At 42.1% G+C, this 18,300-nt stretch overlaps 1 protein-coding gene across 3 annotated transcripts in view; it reads left to right on the plus strand.

Annotated features, from left to right (window-relative positions):
• Positions 1-8,064, plus strand: part of LOC110496354 (death-associated protein kinase 2) — a 38,613-nt gene extending 30,549 nt beyond the window's left edge. For all 3 annotated transcript variants that reach the window (XM_021572199.2, XM_021572198.2, XM_021572197.2), the window contains exons 11-12: positions 6,157-6,243; positions 6,746-8,064. In XM_021572199.2, coding sequence (XP_021427874.2) covers positions 6,157-6,243; positions 6,746-6,826 — 168 coding nt within the window. In that variant the 3' untranslated portion in view covers positions 6,827-8,064. The remainder of the gene's footprint in view (positions 1-6,156; positions 6,244-6,745) is intronic.
• Positions 8,065-18,300: the final 10,236 nt, after the last annotated feature.

Genomic DNA, 18,300 nt, shown 5'->3' on the forward strand with positions numbered 1-18,300 from the left:
TCTGACTGGGCCACTCAAGGACATCCAGAGACTTGTGCCGAAACCACTCCTGTGTTGTCTTGGCTGTGTGCTTAGGGTTGTTGCACTGTTGGAAGGTGAACCTCACCCCAGTCTGAGGTCCTGAGTGCTCTGGAGCAGGTTTTCATCAAGGATCTCTCTGTACTTTGCTCCGTTTAGCTTTCCCTCGATCCTGACCTGTCTCCTGGTCCCTGTCGCTGGAAAAACATCTCCACAGCATGATGCTGCCACCACCATGCTTCACCTTAGGGATGGTGCCAGTTTTCCTCCAGGCGGGACGCTTGGCATTCAGGCCAAATAGTTCAAACTTGGTTTCATCAGACCAGAGAATATTGTTTCTCATGGTCTGAGAGTGCTTTTAGGTTTCTTTTGGCAAACTCCAAGCGGGCGGTCATGTGCTTTTTACTGAGGAGTGGCTTCTGTCTGGCCACTCTACCATAAAGGCCTGATTGGTGGAGTGCTGCAGAGAAGGTTGTCCCCAGTCAGAGGCTGGCACTAAGATAGCATTGAATGAGCTGTATTCCGCCATAAGCAAACAAGAAAACGCCTCACTCAGAGGCGGCGCTCCTAGTAGCCGGGGACTTTAATGCAGAGAAACTTAAATCAGTTTTACCTAACTTCTATTAGCATGTTAAATGTGCAACCAGAGAGAAAATAACTCTGGACCACCTATACTCCACACACAGAAATGCATACAAAGCTCTCTCGCACTCCATTTGGCAAATCTGACCATAATTCCATCCTCCTGATTCCTGCGTACAAGCAAATATTAAAGCAGGAAGCACCAGTAACAAGATCAATAAAAAAGTGATCAGATGAAACAGATGCTAAGCTACAGGACTGTTTTGCTAGCACAGACTGGAATATGTGGCATCAAATGGCATTGAGGAGTACACCACATCTGTCATTGGCTTCATCAATAAGTGCATCGATGACGTCGTCCCAACAGTGATCGTACGTACATACCAGAAGCCATGGCTTACACGGAGTATCCGCACTGAGCTAAAGGCTAGAGCTGCCACTTTCAAGGAGTGGGACTCTAACCCGGAAGCTTATAAGAAATCCCGCTATGCCCTCCGACGAACCATCAAACAGAAAAAGCGTTAATAGATGACTAAGATCGAGTCATACTACACCGGCTCTGACGCTCGTGTGGCAGGGCCTGTAGACCATTACAGACTACAAAGGGAAGCACAGACGAGAGCTGCCCAGTGACACGAGCCTACCGGATGAGCTAAACTACTTCAATGCTCGCTTCGAGGCAAATAACACTAAAACAGGCATGAGAGCACCAGCTGTACTGGAAGACTGTGTGGTCACGCTCTCCGCAGCCAGTGTGAGTAAAAACTTTAAACAGGTTAACATTCACAAAGCCGCAGGGCCAAACAGATTGCCAGGATGTGTACTGCAAGTATGCGCTGACCAACTAGCAAGTGTCTTCACTGACATTTTCATCCTCTCCCTGTCCGAGTCTGTAATACCAACATGTTTTAAGCAGACCACCATAGTGCCTGTGTCCAAGAACACTAAGGTAACCTGCCTAAATGGGGCAGCAGGTAGCCTAGTGGTTAGTGCGTTAGACTAGTAACTGAATGGTTAGAAGATCTAATCCCGAACTGACAAGGTAAAAATCTGTGGTTCTGCCCCTGAACAAGGCAGTTAACCCACTGTTCCTAGGCTGTCATTGAAAATAAGAACATGTTCTTAACTGACTTGCCTAGTTCAATAAAAGTAAAATTAAAAATGACTACGACCCGTAGCTCTCACGTCTGTAGCCATGAAGTGCTTTGAAAGGCTGGTCATGGCTCACATCAACACCATCATCCCAGAAACCCTAGACCCACTCCAATTTGCATACTTCCCCAACAGATCCACAGATGATGCAGTCTCTATTGCACTCCACACTGCCCTTTCCCACCTGGACAAAAGCAACACCTATGTGAGAATACTATTCATTGACGACAGCTCAGCATTCAACACGATAGTGCCCTCAAAGCTCATCAATAAGCTAAGGACCCTGGGACTAAACACCTCGCTCTGCAACTGGATCCTGGAGTTCCAGATGGGCCGTCCCCAGGTGGTAAGGGTAGGTAACAACACATCCACCACGCTGATCCTCAATACAGGGGCCCCTCAGGGGGGCGTCCTCAGCCCCCTCCTGTACTCCCTGTTCACTCATGACTGCACGGCCAGGCACGACTCCAACAACACCATTAAATTTGCCGATGACACAGCAGTGGTAGTCCTGATCACCGACAACAACGAGACAGCCTATAGGGAGGAGGTTAGAGACCTGGCTGTGTGGTGCCAGGACAACCTCTCCCTCAACATGATCAAGACAAATGAGATGCTTGTGGACTACAGGAAAAAGAGGACCGAGTATGCCCCCAAGCTCATCGACGGGGCTGCAGTGGAGCAGGTTGAGAGCTTCAATTTCCTTGGTGTCCACATCACCAACAAACTAACATGGTCCAAGCACACCATGACAGTCCTGAAGTGGAACGACATAACCTATTCCCCCTCAGGAGACTGAAAAGACTTGGCATGGGTCCTCAGATCCTCAAAATGGTCTACAGCTGCACCATCGAGAGCATCCTGACTGGTTGCATCACTGCCTGGTATGGCAACTGCTCGGCCTCCGACCGCCAGGCACTACAGAGGGTAGTGCGAACGGCCCAGTACATCACTGGGGCCAAGCTTCCTGCCATCCAGGACCTCAAAGACTCCAGCCACCTTAGTCATAGACTGTTCTCCATGCTACCATACGGCAAGTGGTACCGGAGCACCAAGTCTAGGTCCAAGAGGCTTCTAAACAACTTATTCTCCCAAGCCTTAAGACTCCTGAACATCTAGTCAAATATCTACCCAGACTATTCGCATTGCCCCCCCCTCCCCTCTCCACACCACTGCCACTCTTTGTTGTCATCTATGCATAGTCACTTTAATTAAGCATTTCACTGTTGTATATGGCGCATGTGACTAATAAAATTAGATTTGATTTGATAATTGCCTTGTTTGCTCTATAACCTGTTAGTTCAGATGCCTTGCAGCGTGATATATAGGCATAAGGCTGAGACAATAAGAAGACAGTGGCAGAATAAATTAATCACAAAACCAGAGTGCAACATCTGTCTGGTGAAGTCCACAAAGCATATTAGATGTAACAAACAGTTACATGGCATACAGCATGGTGAATCAAGTTAATGTTACCGACATTTTCAGACTACTAAACAACTATTGACTTAGAACACCAGAGAGTTACCGCAAGTCGCAAAAAGAAAACAGGAGCTGCCGCCACTATTCCAGCACCATATCAAATCAAACTTTATTTGCCACATGCGCCGAATACAGCAAGTGTAGACTTTACCGTGAAATGCTTACTTACAAGCTCTTAACCAACAGTGCAGTTCCAGAACTTCCAACATTTTCAACAGCATCACATCATCTATGCTTAAGTCTAATACAGTGACAACTAAAAGATTCAAAAACAAGTGTTTTTTAAATTTGTAATTTTTGGGGGGGAAGTCTGGCTTCCCTTGGCGTCCATGCCACTGAATTTCACCATACCAGGGTGACATCCAAGACTTGGATCCCTAATCACATGACGTTGGTTAGGGCTTCTTACTTTTCTTCTGTTTTTTTATTTATTTTTTTACCCACTTTTTTCTCCCCAATTACGTGGTATCCAATTGGTAGTAGTTACAGTCTTGTCTCATCGCTGCAACTCCCGTACGGACTCGGGAGAGGCGAAGGTCGAGAGCCATGCGCCAACACAACCCAACCAAGCCGCACTGCTTCTTGACACAATGCCCATCCAACCTGGAAGCCAGCCGCACCAATGTGTCGGAGAAAACACTGTACACCTTTAATGGAGGGACTTTTTCTTATCATATTCACAACCTGAAATATCCATACATGTATGTGTGTGTATAGTGCGTATGTTATCATGTCTGTGTATGTATGTGTCTGTGCCTATGTTTGTGTTGCTTCACAGTCCCGGCTGTTCCATAATATGTTTTTGATTTTTTAAATTTTATTTCACCTTTATTTAAGCAGGTAGGCCAGTTGAGAACAAGTTCTCATTTACAACTGTGACCTGGCCAAGATAAAGCAAAGCAGTGCGACAAAAACAACAACACAGAGTTACACATGGGATAAACAAACGTACAGTCAATAACACAATAGAAAAATATAGATACAGTGTGTGCAAATGTAGTAAGATTAGGGAGGTAAGGCAATAAATAGGCCATAGTGGCAAAATAATTACAATTTAGCATTAACACTGGAGTGATAGATGTACAGATGATGATGTGCAAGGGGTACTGGGGTGCAAAAGAGCAAAACTAAATAACAATATGGGGATGAGGTAGTTGGGTGGGCTATTTACAGATGGGCTGTGTACAGGTGTAGTAATCGGTAAGCTGCTCTGACAGGTGATGCTTAAAGTTAGTGAGGGAGAATAAGACTCCAGCTTCAGTGATTTTTGCAATTTGTTCCAGTCATTGGCAGCAGAGAACGGTGGCCAAAGGAGGAGTTGGCTTTGGGGATGACCAGTGAAATATACCTGCTGAACCGCGTGCTACGGTGACCAGTGAGCTGAGATAAGGCGGGGCTTTATCTAGCAAAGACTTATAGATGACCTGGAGCCAGTGGGTTTGGCGATGAATATGAAGCAAGGGCCAGCCGCCGAGAGCATACAGGACATTGTTTTAGAAAATTTGGCAGTACGTCCAACCGCAGACCACGTGTACCATGCCAGCCCAGGGCCTCCACATCCGGCTTCTTCACCTATGGGATCGTCTGAGACCAGTCACCCTGACAGCTTGTAAAACTGGGTTTGCACAACCGAAGAATATCTGCACTAACTGTCAGAAACCGTCTCAGGGAAGCTCATCTGCATGCTCGTCGTCCTCACCAGGGCCTGGACCTGACTGCAGTTCAGCGTCGTGGGCAAATGCTCACCTTTGATGGCCAATGGCACGTTGGAGAAGTGTGTACTTCATGGATGAATCCGGTTTCAACTGTACCGGGTAGATGGCAGACGTTGATGTCAACGTTGTTAACAGAGTGCCCTATGGTGGCGGTGGGGCTATGGTGTGGGTAGGCATAAGCTACGGACCACAAACACAATTGCATTTTATTGATGGCAATTTGAATGCACAGAGATACTATGATGAGATCCTGAGGTCCATTGTTGTGTCATTAATCTGCTGCCATCTCGTCATATTTCAGCATTATAATGCATGGCCCCATGTCGCAAGGATCTGTACACAATACCTGGAAGCTGGAAATGTCCCAGTTCTTCCATGGCCTGTATACTCACCTGACATGCCACCCATTGAGCATGTTTGGGATGCTCTGGATCGACGTGAAAGGCTGTGTGTTCCGGTTCCCACCAATATCCAGCAACTTCGCACAGCCATTGAAGAGGTGTGGGACAACATTCCACGTGCCACAATCAACAGCCTGACCAACTCTATGCGAAGGAGATGTGTCGCTCTGCATGAGGCAAATGGTGGCCACACCAGATACTGACTGGTTTTCTGATCCACGCCCCTACCTTTTTTTACAGTATCTGTGACCAACAGATGCATATCTGTATTCCCATTCATGTGAAATCCAGAGATTGCAGTCTTAATTAATTTATTTCAATTGGTTAGAGTGTTGGGCCAGTAACCAAAAGGTTTCTGGATCGAATCCCCGAGCTGACAAGGTAAAAATATGTCATTCTGACCCTGAGCAAGTCAGTTAACCCCGGGCGCCGAAGACGTGGATGTCAATTAAGGCAGCCCCAGCACCTCTCTGATTCAGAGGGGTTGGGTTAAATGCGGAAGACACATTTCAGTTTAATATTTTCAGTTGGACAACTGACTAGGTATCCCCCTTTCCCCTTTCCCCAATTGACTGATTTCATTATATGAACTATAACTCGGTAAAATCTTTGAAATGGTTGCATGTTGCATTTATTTTTCTTCAGTGTACATTGAGAAGCAGGGTGTATACATCATAGTGTCAAATAACAGTCTTTTTTCTGTCTATAATATCTGACTCTTATGTTCCCGTCCCCTCGACATCCTCCTCCTTTCTTTCTCTCCTTTCCTCTGCTTTCTTTCTTTCTTGTTTTCTTTCTCTCTCTAGATGTCATATAACATGGTATGGGTGTGCAACCGGCTGCATCGACTGAAGTTGCTATGTAAGACTAGCGCACTGGTGGACGAGGAACTGGTGAGTAAGGCAGCCATGACAGTTTAACTAAGAGTTACACTTGAACGAAACCCATTACATTATTTTAATAAAGAGTGCCCCCTATTTTAACCTCTATTGCTAAAAATGCAATTAATAGCAAAATATTTCCAGGCTTTGAAAACACAGGTAATATAGCCTACTGTATCATTAACTCATGGCTTATCATCCAGGCTTTGCTAATCTCTTTTAATGTGTTGGGTGATATCATCAGAAGTTGAAATGCAGGCCAAATATTTGAGTAGAATGAGTGAGGAAAATCACATAAATAAATAAAAAGGGAGGGGGAAGTAGAAAACATTGCAAAGAACTTGACTGTATTCAAATACAAGCAATGTTGTACATGCACCATAGTTGCTGGAACCATTCTGGAAAGAACAATGTGAAAGAAAATAACCGAGCCAGCACACTATGATTTGTGTCTGCCCTATAGTGTGAGTCAGGTAAAAGAGAACTAACCTACTATATCTCTCCTCGTCATCAGAGACAGTGTGAGAGTGACCAGGAGGACACGGAGACCAAGCCATCATCTCTCATTCGCCGGCGACTCAGCAGCAGTTCATAGACTCCACCATCAGGTGGGAGTGCTGCATCAAGCTGCAGTGCATACTTCCCTTAACAGTGACCCAACCAAGCCTACAGTATTTGCCCTCCCCCTTTACCAGACCTCGAGGGAGGGTAAGACCAAGACACAGGCTGACACAAGCGCTGGGAACACAATAAGGAATTTTCAGGCTCTATGTCCCTACATGAGACTTTTCCCTGATGAAGTGGAATGGAATCTACAGAACAATTGTTGCCTATCAAACTATTTCCCGAAAGGCCTGTCAAGGCTTAGTTTTAGGCTCAATGCACTTCAGGTGGATTGAAAGTGGTGGAGGTAGTTCTACTAAGAGCACAAATACAAGTGTGTGATGGCTTCTGTGAGTGAGAAGTCATATAATAAGGCTCTCGATGGGGTAAAACACAAGAAAACCCAGCATGACTTGTTTTTCGAGCTTTGCTCAGTATTTCTGTGGTTTATTGCATGTTTTATGGTGCTTTTGCAGTTGTAAAGGTCAACTGATAGCAGGCGGTGACAATATTGTTCTTATGGTGAAGTTACTGATTTGGGGATGTACAGTACTAGATTGCACCATGTAGGGTGTTTGAACCTGAGGCATATCTGTATATCTAGTATTTTTCCCCTAAAGGGTGGATGGAAATTGAACGGAAACCTCAGAATTTAGTAGGTTTTAGTCTTCCAAATGCGTTTTTGACTATTTTACTAAGCTTCCATTACATTGCCAAATATGAATATATTATGTTATATACAGTATAATACAATTATACAATATAATGCTATACAATATCTATATCGTAGTGTCCTAAACATGATTACCAAGTGTTCTCGTATTGTACATGCATGATGGACAAATGTTTCAAGATAACTAACCAGTATAAATAGCACAGCAAATCAACTTTTAACGGTTCTACTCATAGAAATAGGATGAAGAAGGAATTCCAGTTCTGTGTTTCTGCTAATTCAATACTGACTTCCTGCATACAGTGAATACTCTGAACACTCCATGCTCTACTGAACCAGTAGCATTACTGACACGATCATACAGTAATACCTGACAAATAATGTGACATGTTGGTCGATTAATTGTATTTTTGTGAGAACTGTTTTTGTTTTCTGTTTCTCAAAGAAGTTTCAGAATTTACATGTTTTTGTTTTATTTTATCATAACCTTTATCATAATACCTAACGACTGTCCGTGTTAAGTGTGGTTCTTTTAAATAAAATAACATTGTTGTCAACAGGTTTTGTGAATACATTTTGGAATCATCCCCCTTGCAAACTTTTCAAATCATAGGGAATAGAAAAATAGTGCAGGCCATTCTTTTTAATAATCTCTTAATGTTCTAACTTGGACCAGAGCTTTTCACCTCTGCACCAGTTTACCCCTGCAATGTGTCATTGGTGTTCTGACTGCTGTTATTATTAAGAAGCATCCATACCTCAAAAAAAGTGTTTTGGTAAATAGGAGCGTGACGATTGTGTAATAACCCAGTATTGAAGCTGTACACTATTTTGAGGATTTTTCCATTAAAATAGATTAATTTATTTATTAAAAAACGACCTATCTGATGAGCGCAGATTGGGCTTCCAACCGGTTCCCTACAGTCTTGTCGCCCTCTGCAGGAGCAAACCATAAAGCACAGAAACGCATACATGGATTGGGTCATCAATGATTTGACGTGAGATTAACAAAACAGAAATAAACTAGTTAATTGATACCCTAATGTGGTCCATTATAAATTTGAAAGTTGATAAAATAAATAATGAAATCTCATGAAATGCCTAGGCTTATACTAAAGTAGTCTAGGCCTACAGGAATACACTTCTGTGAGCGATAAAGGAAGCATTTTGGAATAGAATTTGAATCTATAACATCATTTTTTACATAGGCTACTATGAAAGAGTCGACAAAAAAACAAAACATGAACAATATAACAACATTTCAAGGTGCACAACATGTGATGTTCACTTAATGTCTGAATCATATCAATCGGTAATCAAGCAGTAAATTGAAATACAAATAAAGTAGCATTTGTTTTATTTGTTGATTTAGCAAAATTCCAAAAGCGTTCTCTTTTTGAATTACCCAATGATGTGTAATAAACTCGTCGAATAAAAGGTGCGTTAGTGCGTTTGAGTCGAGAGGAGGGAGTTACGGTTAGCGTTTGAAAGCCAAGGGGCAACACAAAAATAAAGTCTTTGGCAACACTCCTGAGACGGGACAACAAGCAAATAACACTAGACATCGTGTAAGCATTCGACCTGCAAAACGTTTGGCAGTATTCTCAAGAATCAGTCGAGTTGTTGTTTTGAAGCAAGTTTCCTTTTGGACCGCTTGGAATAGGTTTATTTTCTCTGGAACTATTGGTTCCTCGCACAGAAGCGGATTGGTTCAAACCCAAGAAGAAAGGTAAAAACCGCCGACAGAACTTCTTATTCAAAATATCAATACGAAAAACGTTTATACGCCTCTAAAGTATTTGATCAACAGTAGTCCAGTTGTATTTCAGTCAGCGAATGTTTCGTGGAGTCAGATGCGAGCATCTTCCATCAAAAACGTTAATTAGTCTAATTTTATTCACATTTGCGTTGGTATAACCAAAGTCTTCGTGACCACATTGTGGCGTTATTATCTTACATACAATTATACTGTAGCCTAATTATTACATTGTATGCAATATACTACTACATGCTTTCCTCTCAATTTAGAGGTCTATAAAATGGCAATGTTTTAACCATTCAGAGCAAACCGTGCAGGTGGTTTACACTTAAGTGAAATATCTCCAAACTTACAGGCTGACTACACTGCTCGCGTTGCAAAATAAATTTAGAAATCTATAATATTAAATTATTGCGCCAACAAGCATCTGTGTTGCCAAGGGCTAAAATAGAAGTCAGTTCTATTTCTGATGCAGATCGCTCTGCAAGCCCTGCCTCTCCCATTTCCTCATTGGTTTATAGAAGAAGGTACTCACGTGCCATCTCCTCATTGGTTATGCCCATGTGGGTGACTGAAAGACGAATGAGATCGGTGGCGGTAATGCACCTAATTTATGATAATATAAAGTCAAGAGAAGAAAAAGCCTATGCGGAGAGATGACTAGAAACAATTCTGTTGACCGTTTTATGTGTGGATTAATTGTCGGCGTAGAGGACCTTGTGCATTTCAGGTAAAATAACAACTCAATGTTTATATCACAGAATAAATTAGCTGGCAACAGCAAGCAAATAGGACAAATTAGCTAGCAAGTGCAAGCTAGTTAAATTGCTATAAAGGTTTCATGCTTTTCAACCTGTCCCCAAATTAATGTAATTGGTTCAGAGTTTATTTTGATATTTTAACCTGCGTATCGTGATCACGTTTGGTTTGGGGGGACAAAATAAATTAATGCACGATGGCGCAGCGTGCAGCTGGTTTGGGTTCCGTGTTATACAGAACAAAAATATAAACGCAACATGTAAAGTGTTGGTTTTATGAGCTGAAATAAAAGATCCCAGAAATGTTCAATACACACGTATTTCTCACACATTTGTTTACACCCCTGTTAGTGAGAATTTCTCCTTTGCTAAAATAATCCACCACCTGACAGGTGTAGCATATCAAGAAGCTGATTAAACAGCATGATCATTACATAGGTGCAACTTGTGCTGGTGACAATAAAAGGCCATTCTAAAATATGCAGTTTGGTCACACAACACAATGCCACAGATGTCTCAAGTTCAGATGGAGTGTGCAATTGGCATGCTGACTGCAGGAATGTCTACCAGAGCTGTTGCCAGAGATTTAAATGTTCTCTACCATAAGCTGCCTCCAACATAGTCTTTTAGAGAATTTGTCAGTACGTCCAACCTGCGTCACAACCGCAGACCACATGTATGGCGTCGTGTGGGCGAGCGGTTTTCTAAAGGTCAAAGTTGTGAACAGAGTGCCCCATGGTGGGATTTATGGTATGTGCAGGCATAAGCTGCGGACAACGAACACAATTGTATTTTATCGATGGCAATTTGAATGCACATTACCCATAAGCACTCCGTTACGTTCCACTGGATGTCATGCATTTCAATGGGGAGGTCCACAATGGAGTGGAAACGCAACACTTTGTTGCGAGAGACGGATGCTACATACTTTTACATTTTCCAAACTTTGCGTCGTCTTCAGTCCAGCCAGAGCCGTTGAAGAACGCAGAAGATGAAAATATGTGGTTTTTGCTTTATGGGATAGCTAGCAGCTTCTAAAAAGATTACCCGTTCCTATAAGTGAGTAATGTTAAATAATACACATTGGCTGCTAAGCCAATTCTATGGTATCTTCCGCCTAGATTTTAGCTAGCTAGCTACTCTGCAGTGCAAGCTAGCTTCACTTGCTATAAAGTTTGAAAAACCAGTTGAGGGGAAAAGTAACTAAACAAAACATGTTCTATTATCACCTGAAACAATATATTTATCCTGTCTTGAATGATAAGGCCATATTTTGCATTCTCCCAAAATAAATCTGATCTCTGAGAGTTAGGCTTTCCTCTTGCGTTACAAACACTACACTTGTCTGTTCAGTAGCGGGGCAAGACTCCTTGAAGAAGATGCACGGTGTAATGAAATATGTCATGATGTAAACTGGGCATAACGGACGAATGGAGACAGATCCACAGACCCGATTTTATCATGGGGGACAATAAACCATAGTTGCTGGAGACATAAAGTACAAGTACAGTCCACTACAAAGATGAACTTAAGTAGGTATTTCATCATTAGCAATACATGAGGCTAGACTTCATTTATCTGTTATTTTACCAGGTAAGTTGACTGAGACCGCATTCTCATTTGCAGCAACAACCTGGGGAATAGTTACAGGGGAGAGGAGGAATGAGCCAATTGTAACCTGAGGATTATTATGATGGTTTGAGGGCCAGATTGGGAATTTAGCCAGGACACCGGGGTTAACACCCCTACTCTTACAATAAGTGCCATGGGATCTTAAATGGCCTCAGAGAGTTAGGACACCTGTTTAACATCCCATCCTAAAGACAGCACCCTACAGTGTGTAGGGTACCCTGCGGTATTGGGATATTTTTTTTAGATCAGAAAAAGAGTGCCTCCTACTGGCCCTCCAACACCATTTCCAGCAGCATCTGGTCTCCCATCCAGGAACTGACCATAACCAACCCTGCTTAGCTTCAGAAGCAAGCCAGCAGTGCTATGCAGGGTGGTATGCTGCTGGCTATTAGTTTTACAGCAATAACTCGACTCTGCTCTTAGACTCATACCCCATTCACACAGAGAACTGTAAAGTACCTTCCTTTTGCAGATTCAGAATTGTGGGAGCAAAAATAAGGGGTTTGAAAAATGTGCATGACTCAGACTTTGACCTAGTAGTGTATGGGCAGCAACTGTATTAGCAGCCCTTGTGTCTGACTGTCCTTATTTCCGTCCTAAGGACATTAGCTAATGAATGATGGAAGTCATATGGAGGTAAAGAGAATTCAAGACCCTTTAGCCATCTTTCCCCCAGGGGTTCCAATAGAGGACAATCAGTAGATGGTCACACTCAATGTTCAGTTAAGGATGTACAGTACCAGTCAAAAGTTTGGACACACCTACTCATTGAAGGGTTTTTCTTTATTTTTAACATTTTTCCACATTGTAGAATAATAGTGAAGACATCAAAACTATGAAATAACACAAGGAATCATGTAGTAACCAAAACAGTTAAAAAATATATAAATATATTCTTATATTCTTCAAAGTAGCCACCCTATGCCTTGATGACAGCTTTGCACGCTCTTGGCATTCTCTCAACCAGCTTCACGAGGAATGCTTTTCCAACAGTCTTGAAGGAGTTCCCACATATGCTGAGCACTTGTTGGCAGCTTTTCCTTCACTCTGCGGTCCAACTCATCCCAAACCATCTCAATTGTGTTGAGGCTGGGTGATTGTGGAGGCCAGGTCATCTGATGCAGCACTCCATCACTCTCCTTGGTCAAATAGCCCTTATACAGCCTGGAGGTGTGTTGGGTCAGTGTCCTGTTGAAAACAAATGATAGTCCACCCAGTCCACCTGGCCGTGCTGCTGCTCCAGTTTCAACTGTTCTGCCTGTGATTATTATTATTTGACCATGCTGGTCATTTATGAACATTTGAACATCTTGGCCATGTTCTGTTATAATTTCCACAGCCAGAAGAGGACTGGCCACCCCACATAGCCTGGTTCCTCTCTAGGTTTCTTCCTAGGTTTTGGCCTTTCTAGTGAGTTTTTCCTAGCCACCGTGCTTCTACACCTGCATTGCTTGCTGTTTGGGGTTTTAGGCTGGGTTTCTATACAGCACTTTGAGATATCAGCTGATGTACGAAGGGCTATATAAATACATTTGATTTTATTTGATAGTCCCACTAGGCACAAACCAGATGGGATGGCATATTGTGGCAGAATGTTGTGGTAGCCATGCAATTCAGGTGTTCCTTGAATTCTAAATAAATCAACAACGGTGTCACCGGCAAAGCACCATCACACCACCTCCTCCATGCTTCACGGTGGGAACCACGCATGCGGGGATCATCTGTTCAACTATCTAAAAATCGGATTCATCAGACCAAAGGACAGATTTCCACCTGTCTAATGTCCATTGCTTGTGTTTCTTGGCCCAAGCAAATATCTTCTTCTTATTGGTGTCCTTTTTAGTAGTAGTTTCTTTGCAGCAATTCAACCATGAAGGCCTGATTCATGCAGTCTCCTCTGAACAGTTGATGTTGAGATGTGTCTGTTACTTTAACTGTGTGAAGCATTTATTTGGGCTGCAATTTCTGAGGCTGGTAATCTCATGAGAGCCAGTTTCATCATAGCTCTTGATGGTTTTTGCGTCTGCACTTGAAGAAACGTTCAAAGTTCTGACCTTCATGTCTTAAAGTAATGATTGACTGTTGTTTCTATTTGCTTATTTGAGCTATTCTTGCCATAATATGAACTTGGTCTTTTACCAAATAGGGTTATCTTATGTATACCACCCCTACCTTGTCACAACACAACTGATTGGCTCAAATGCATTTAGAAGGAAAGAAATTCCACAAATTGCCTTTTAACAAGGCACACCTGTTACTTGAAATGCATTCCAGGTGACTACCTCATGGATCTGGTTGAGAGAATGCCAATCATATGCAAAGCTGTCATCAAGGCAAGGGGTGGTTACTTTGAAGAATCTCAAATAGAAAATATATTTTGATTTGTTAAACACTTTTTGGTTCCTACATGATTCCTTGTGTTATTGCGTAGTTTTGATGTCTTCACTATTCTACAATGTAGAACATTGTAAAGAAAAACCATTGAATGAGTAGGTGTGTCCAAACTTTTGACTGGTACTGTACTTAGGACTTCTGATGCAGGTCCATCTGTGAGAGGTGGATGAAAGGTGGAGTTATGGAAGATGATAGGAAAGAGAAGAGGAGAATAAGAACAATGTTGTGTGGTAGACTTTTTTTACACTTTGGATGTAAAAATGGCTAATCTATTTTCCTAACTTCAATTGTCTTTGTTTTATTTCCAGAATAACACAGGGATTGAATTAGGCCGGTGCCTTTGGCACTCCCAAGATAAATTAGGGAAGCACCATGAATGTTGAAATATTAACGTTAGCACCCCCATAGGCGTAAAGTATATCAGTCAACCGTTAGCTCTCTCGAGTCGATTTGTAATTCAGTCCCTGGTTTGACATTTTCCCACAATCGTCCTTGGCATTAGAACTAAAAATGTAGCCTGGCTAATTGCATATCTGTTTGTGCTGTCTTGCCAACTCCTATGGTCATTGTCATGGTATACAGCATAAACAGATCTGGGACATTAAGTTACCTCTGTACCAAATGCCCTCCAGGGATACTCTCAAAAGAAGCTCTTCATTCGCTTCACCCTCATGAATAGGCAGAAAGAGTAGGAGACAAAAAGGGGAGAGCAGGGGAGGGAGGGAGGGTGTTTATGGTGTGGGGATGAGTGAGTGACATGAGATGGGGGGTGGAAAGATGATGTAGGAAGACTGAGGGACAGAGAGATTGAAAAGACTGGCAGGACAGACTGAGAGAAGGTAAGAGGTGCAGTTGTCCGTCTTATTGGCCACTGTTAATTCTACCCCTTTTTGTCTTTCTATTTGGGTCTAAGTCTATAGGGGCCAAAACTTCAGCATGTGATGACAAGTGTAGTTGGCAGCTATGTCAATTCAAGAAGTCAGATGCAACCATGTCAGTGAGATTGCGCCTTTATTTCTTAGAGCAGTGTTAGGGTCTGCACCAAGGCTAGTAGTAGCAGGTGGCTAGGGCATAAAAGTAGGATAAAGTAATTTAGAGTTTAAAAAGTACTCAAACCAATAAATAATGTGGTAACAGTGGATATTATATATATTTTTTGTACTTGTACCAGAATTTAACCTGGTATCAAATGGAGCACGGTGCTTGTTTTAATGAATCCTCAAGAAACCAAAAGCTGATTTGTTAATACAAATATTATGCACTTATCAGTTTACCATGTAATTTTGAAGAGACTACCAGGTAAATAGTGGACTAACGAGGAATAAGGAAAATAGAAAATGTACTCAATGTATTGAATAGACATCATTTTATTGAATAGAGGGACTTAAGAACATGTCTTTCAACTTGAGTGGCCAACTATATTTACTTGTGTTTTGATGCTTTGGTTGCCCAAAGAAACTATTCAAACTTGCTTGCTGAACACTGTTCTGAGCTTTGTGTCCTGTCACTGTGTCATGTACCTGCATTCTTAATAGACATATTACTGTACACACCATCTTTCTTTCTGTTGTGGGCTGTTGCCTCATGTGTGAATACACTTTCAGATAAATATTGACGTACACCTAGACATGTCCAGTATACTTGCAGACTTTTCACTCTGTCACATACACAAACGTGTGCGGACAAAAATTCATTGACTCAGAGTTTAATGCTGACGTAGTCGCTGACCCATCAAACTCCCCATTGTTTTCCATGTTTGCTCTATGGGTCTGAACAAGGATAGGGCGGGAGAGAGCAGGAATATGACAATTGGATATGATGGAGAGCATTGTTAGAGGAAGACTGGGAGATATACACTGAGTGTACAAAACATTAGGAACACCTTCCAAATATTGAGTTGCACCCCCCCTTTACCATCAGAACAGCCTCAATTTGTTGAGGCGTGGACTCTACAAGATGTTGAAAGTGTTCCACAGGGATGCTGGCCCATGTTGACTCCAATGCTTCCCACAGTTGTCAAGTTGGCTGGATGTCCTTTGGGTGGTGGACCATTCTTGATACACACGGGAAACTGTTCAGCTTGAATAACCCAGCAGTGTTGCAGTTTTTGACACACTCAACCCAGTGTGTTTGGCACCTACCATACCCCGTTCAAAGGCACTTAAATCTTTTGACTTGCCCATTCACCCCCTGATTGGGACACATACACAATCCATGTCTCAATTGTCTCAAGGCTTAAAAATCCTTTGTTAACTGGTCTCCTGCCTTTCACCTACAATGCAATCAGTTAATACCTTTTAGTGAAAGAAGATATCCTACAGACTTACCGTTATTGTACAGGTTTATACTCGTGTCTAATTTGAAGTATTGTCTGTGTATTTGGTAAAAAAAATAAAAAAATAAAAATGGGGCCAAAACACAGCATTACGCAACTTAATATCCATTACAGCTTGAAATCGAAGAATAGAGGGAGGAATAACGAGAAAGGAATGAGGTGGGAGAGGGAAGAAAAACAGCTGTGGGAGTGAGGTTGCGAAAAAGAAAGTGATGAAGTATAGCCTACGTTTTGATGACAACTATGCCGGTAAATCAAATGTTGATATTGAGTTTTGTATTGGTTGTGAAAGTGTTGAAAAGAGTGATGTGATTGACGTGAATGGTGCTCATGTTGTAATGGGATTACAAATGTTATTCAAGGACTGTGAGGGGGTTATGTTATGGCAGTATAATGCATAATGTTGTGACGTGTGTGTTTTTAGTTAGTGTCATTGTATTAATGTTCTGGTAGTGTTGTTAAGGTTGTGGAATCTACATAATTTGCTATTGATTTTGCTATTGATTTTGTTGGTGTTATCATAACTTTTTGATGTTGAATACTATGTTTTTAAGTAAACCTTGAGGTCATTCTTTTTAGACCACAAAGGCTAAGGGAAGTTATGTTTGTTTTCATAGCCATGAAAGGGTTGTACAAATGTGAGTGTTAGAAGTTTGTGAAATTTGTTCCTTGTTCTATTGGGTGTGGTGCCATCCAAAGCTAATCTACCTTATCTCAGAAGTGTTTGCCCACTGTGTGATTGCATGGTATAACCCTGTGCTTATGTTGAGGTTCTGCTGATATAGCATGGAAAGCTGTCGTCACACACACACTGCCTTATAAAGGATATACAGTGCCTTGCGAAAGTATTCGGCCCCCTTGAACTTTGCGACCTTTTGCCACATTTCAGGCTTCAAACATAAAGATATAAAACTGTATTTTTTTGTGAAGAATCAACAACAAGTGGGACACAATCATGAAGTGGAACGACATTTATTGGATATTTCAAACTTTTTTAACAAATCAAAAACTGAAAAATTGGGCGTGCAAAATTATTCAGCCTCCTTAAGTTAATACTTTGTAGCGCCACCTTTTGCTGCGATTACAGCTGTAAGTCGCTTGGGGTATGTCTCTATCAGTTTTGCACATCGAGAGACTGACATTTTTTCCCATTCCTCCTTGCAAAACAGCTCGAGCTCAGTGAGGTTGGATGGAGAGCATTTGTGAACAGCAGTTTTCAGTTCTTTCCACAGATTCTCGATTGGATTCAGGTCTGGACTTTGACTTGGCCATTCTAACACCTGGATATGTTGATTTTTGAACCATTCCATTGTAGATTTTGCTTTATGTTTTGCATCATTGTCTTGTTGGAAGACAAATCTCCGTCCCAGTCTCAGGTCTTTTGCAGACTCCATCAGGTTTTCTTCCAGAATGGTCCTGTATTTGGCTCCATCCATCTTCCCATCAATTTTAACCATCTTCCCTGTCCCTGCTGAAGAAAAGCAGGCCCAAACCATGATGCTGCCACCACCATGTTTGACAGTGGGGATGGTGTGTTCAGCTGTGTTGCTTTTACGCCAAACATAACATTTTGCATTGTTGCCAAAAAGTTCAATTTTGGTTTCATCTGACCAGAGCACCTTCTTCCACATGTTTGGTGTGTCTCCCAGGTGGCTTGTGGCAAACTTTAAACGACACTTTTTATGGATATCTTTAAGAAATGGCTTTCTTCATGCCACTCTTCCATAAAGGCCAGATTTGTGCAATATACGACTGATTGTTGTCCTATAGACAGAGTCTCCCACCTCAGCTGTAGATCTCTGCAGTTCATCCAGAGTGATCATGGGCCTCTTGGCTGCATCTCTGATCAGTCTTCTCCTTGTATGAGCTGAAAGTTTAGAGGGACGGCCAGGTCTTGGTAGATTTGCAGTGGTCT

Source organism: Oncorhynchus mykiss, chromosome 18, assembly GCF_013265735.2.
Source record: "Oncorhynchus mykiss isolate Arlee chromosome 18, USDA_OmykA_1.1, whole genome shotgun sequence".
Lineage (NCBI taxonomy): Eukaryota > Metazoa > Chordata > Actinopteri > Salmoniformes > Salmonidae > Oncorhynchus > Oncorhynchus mykiss.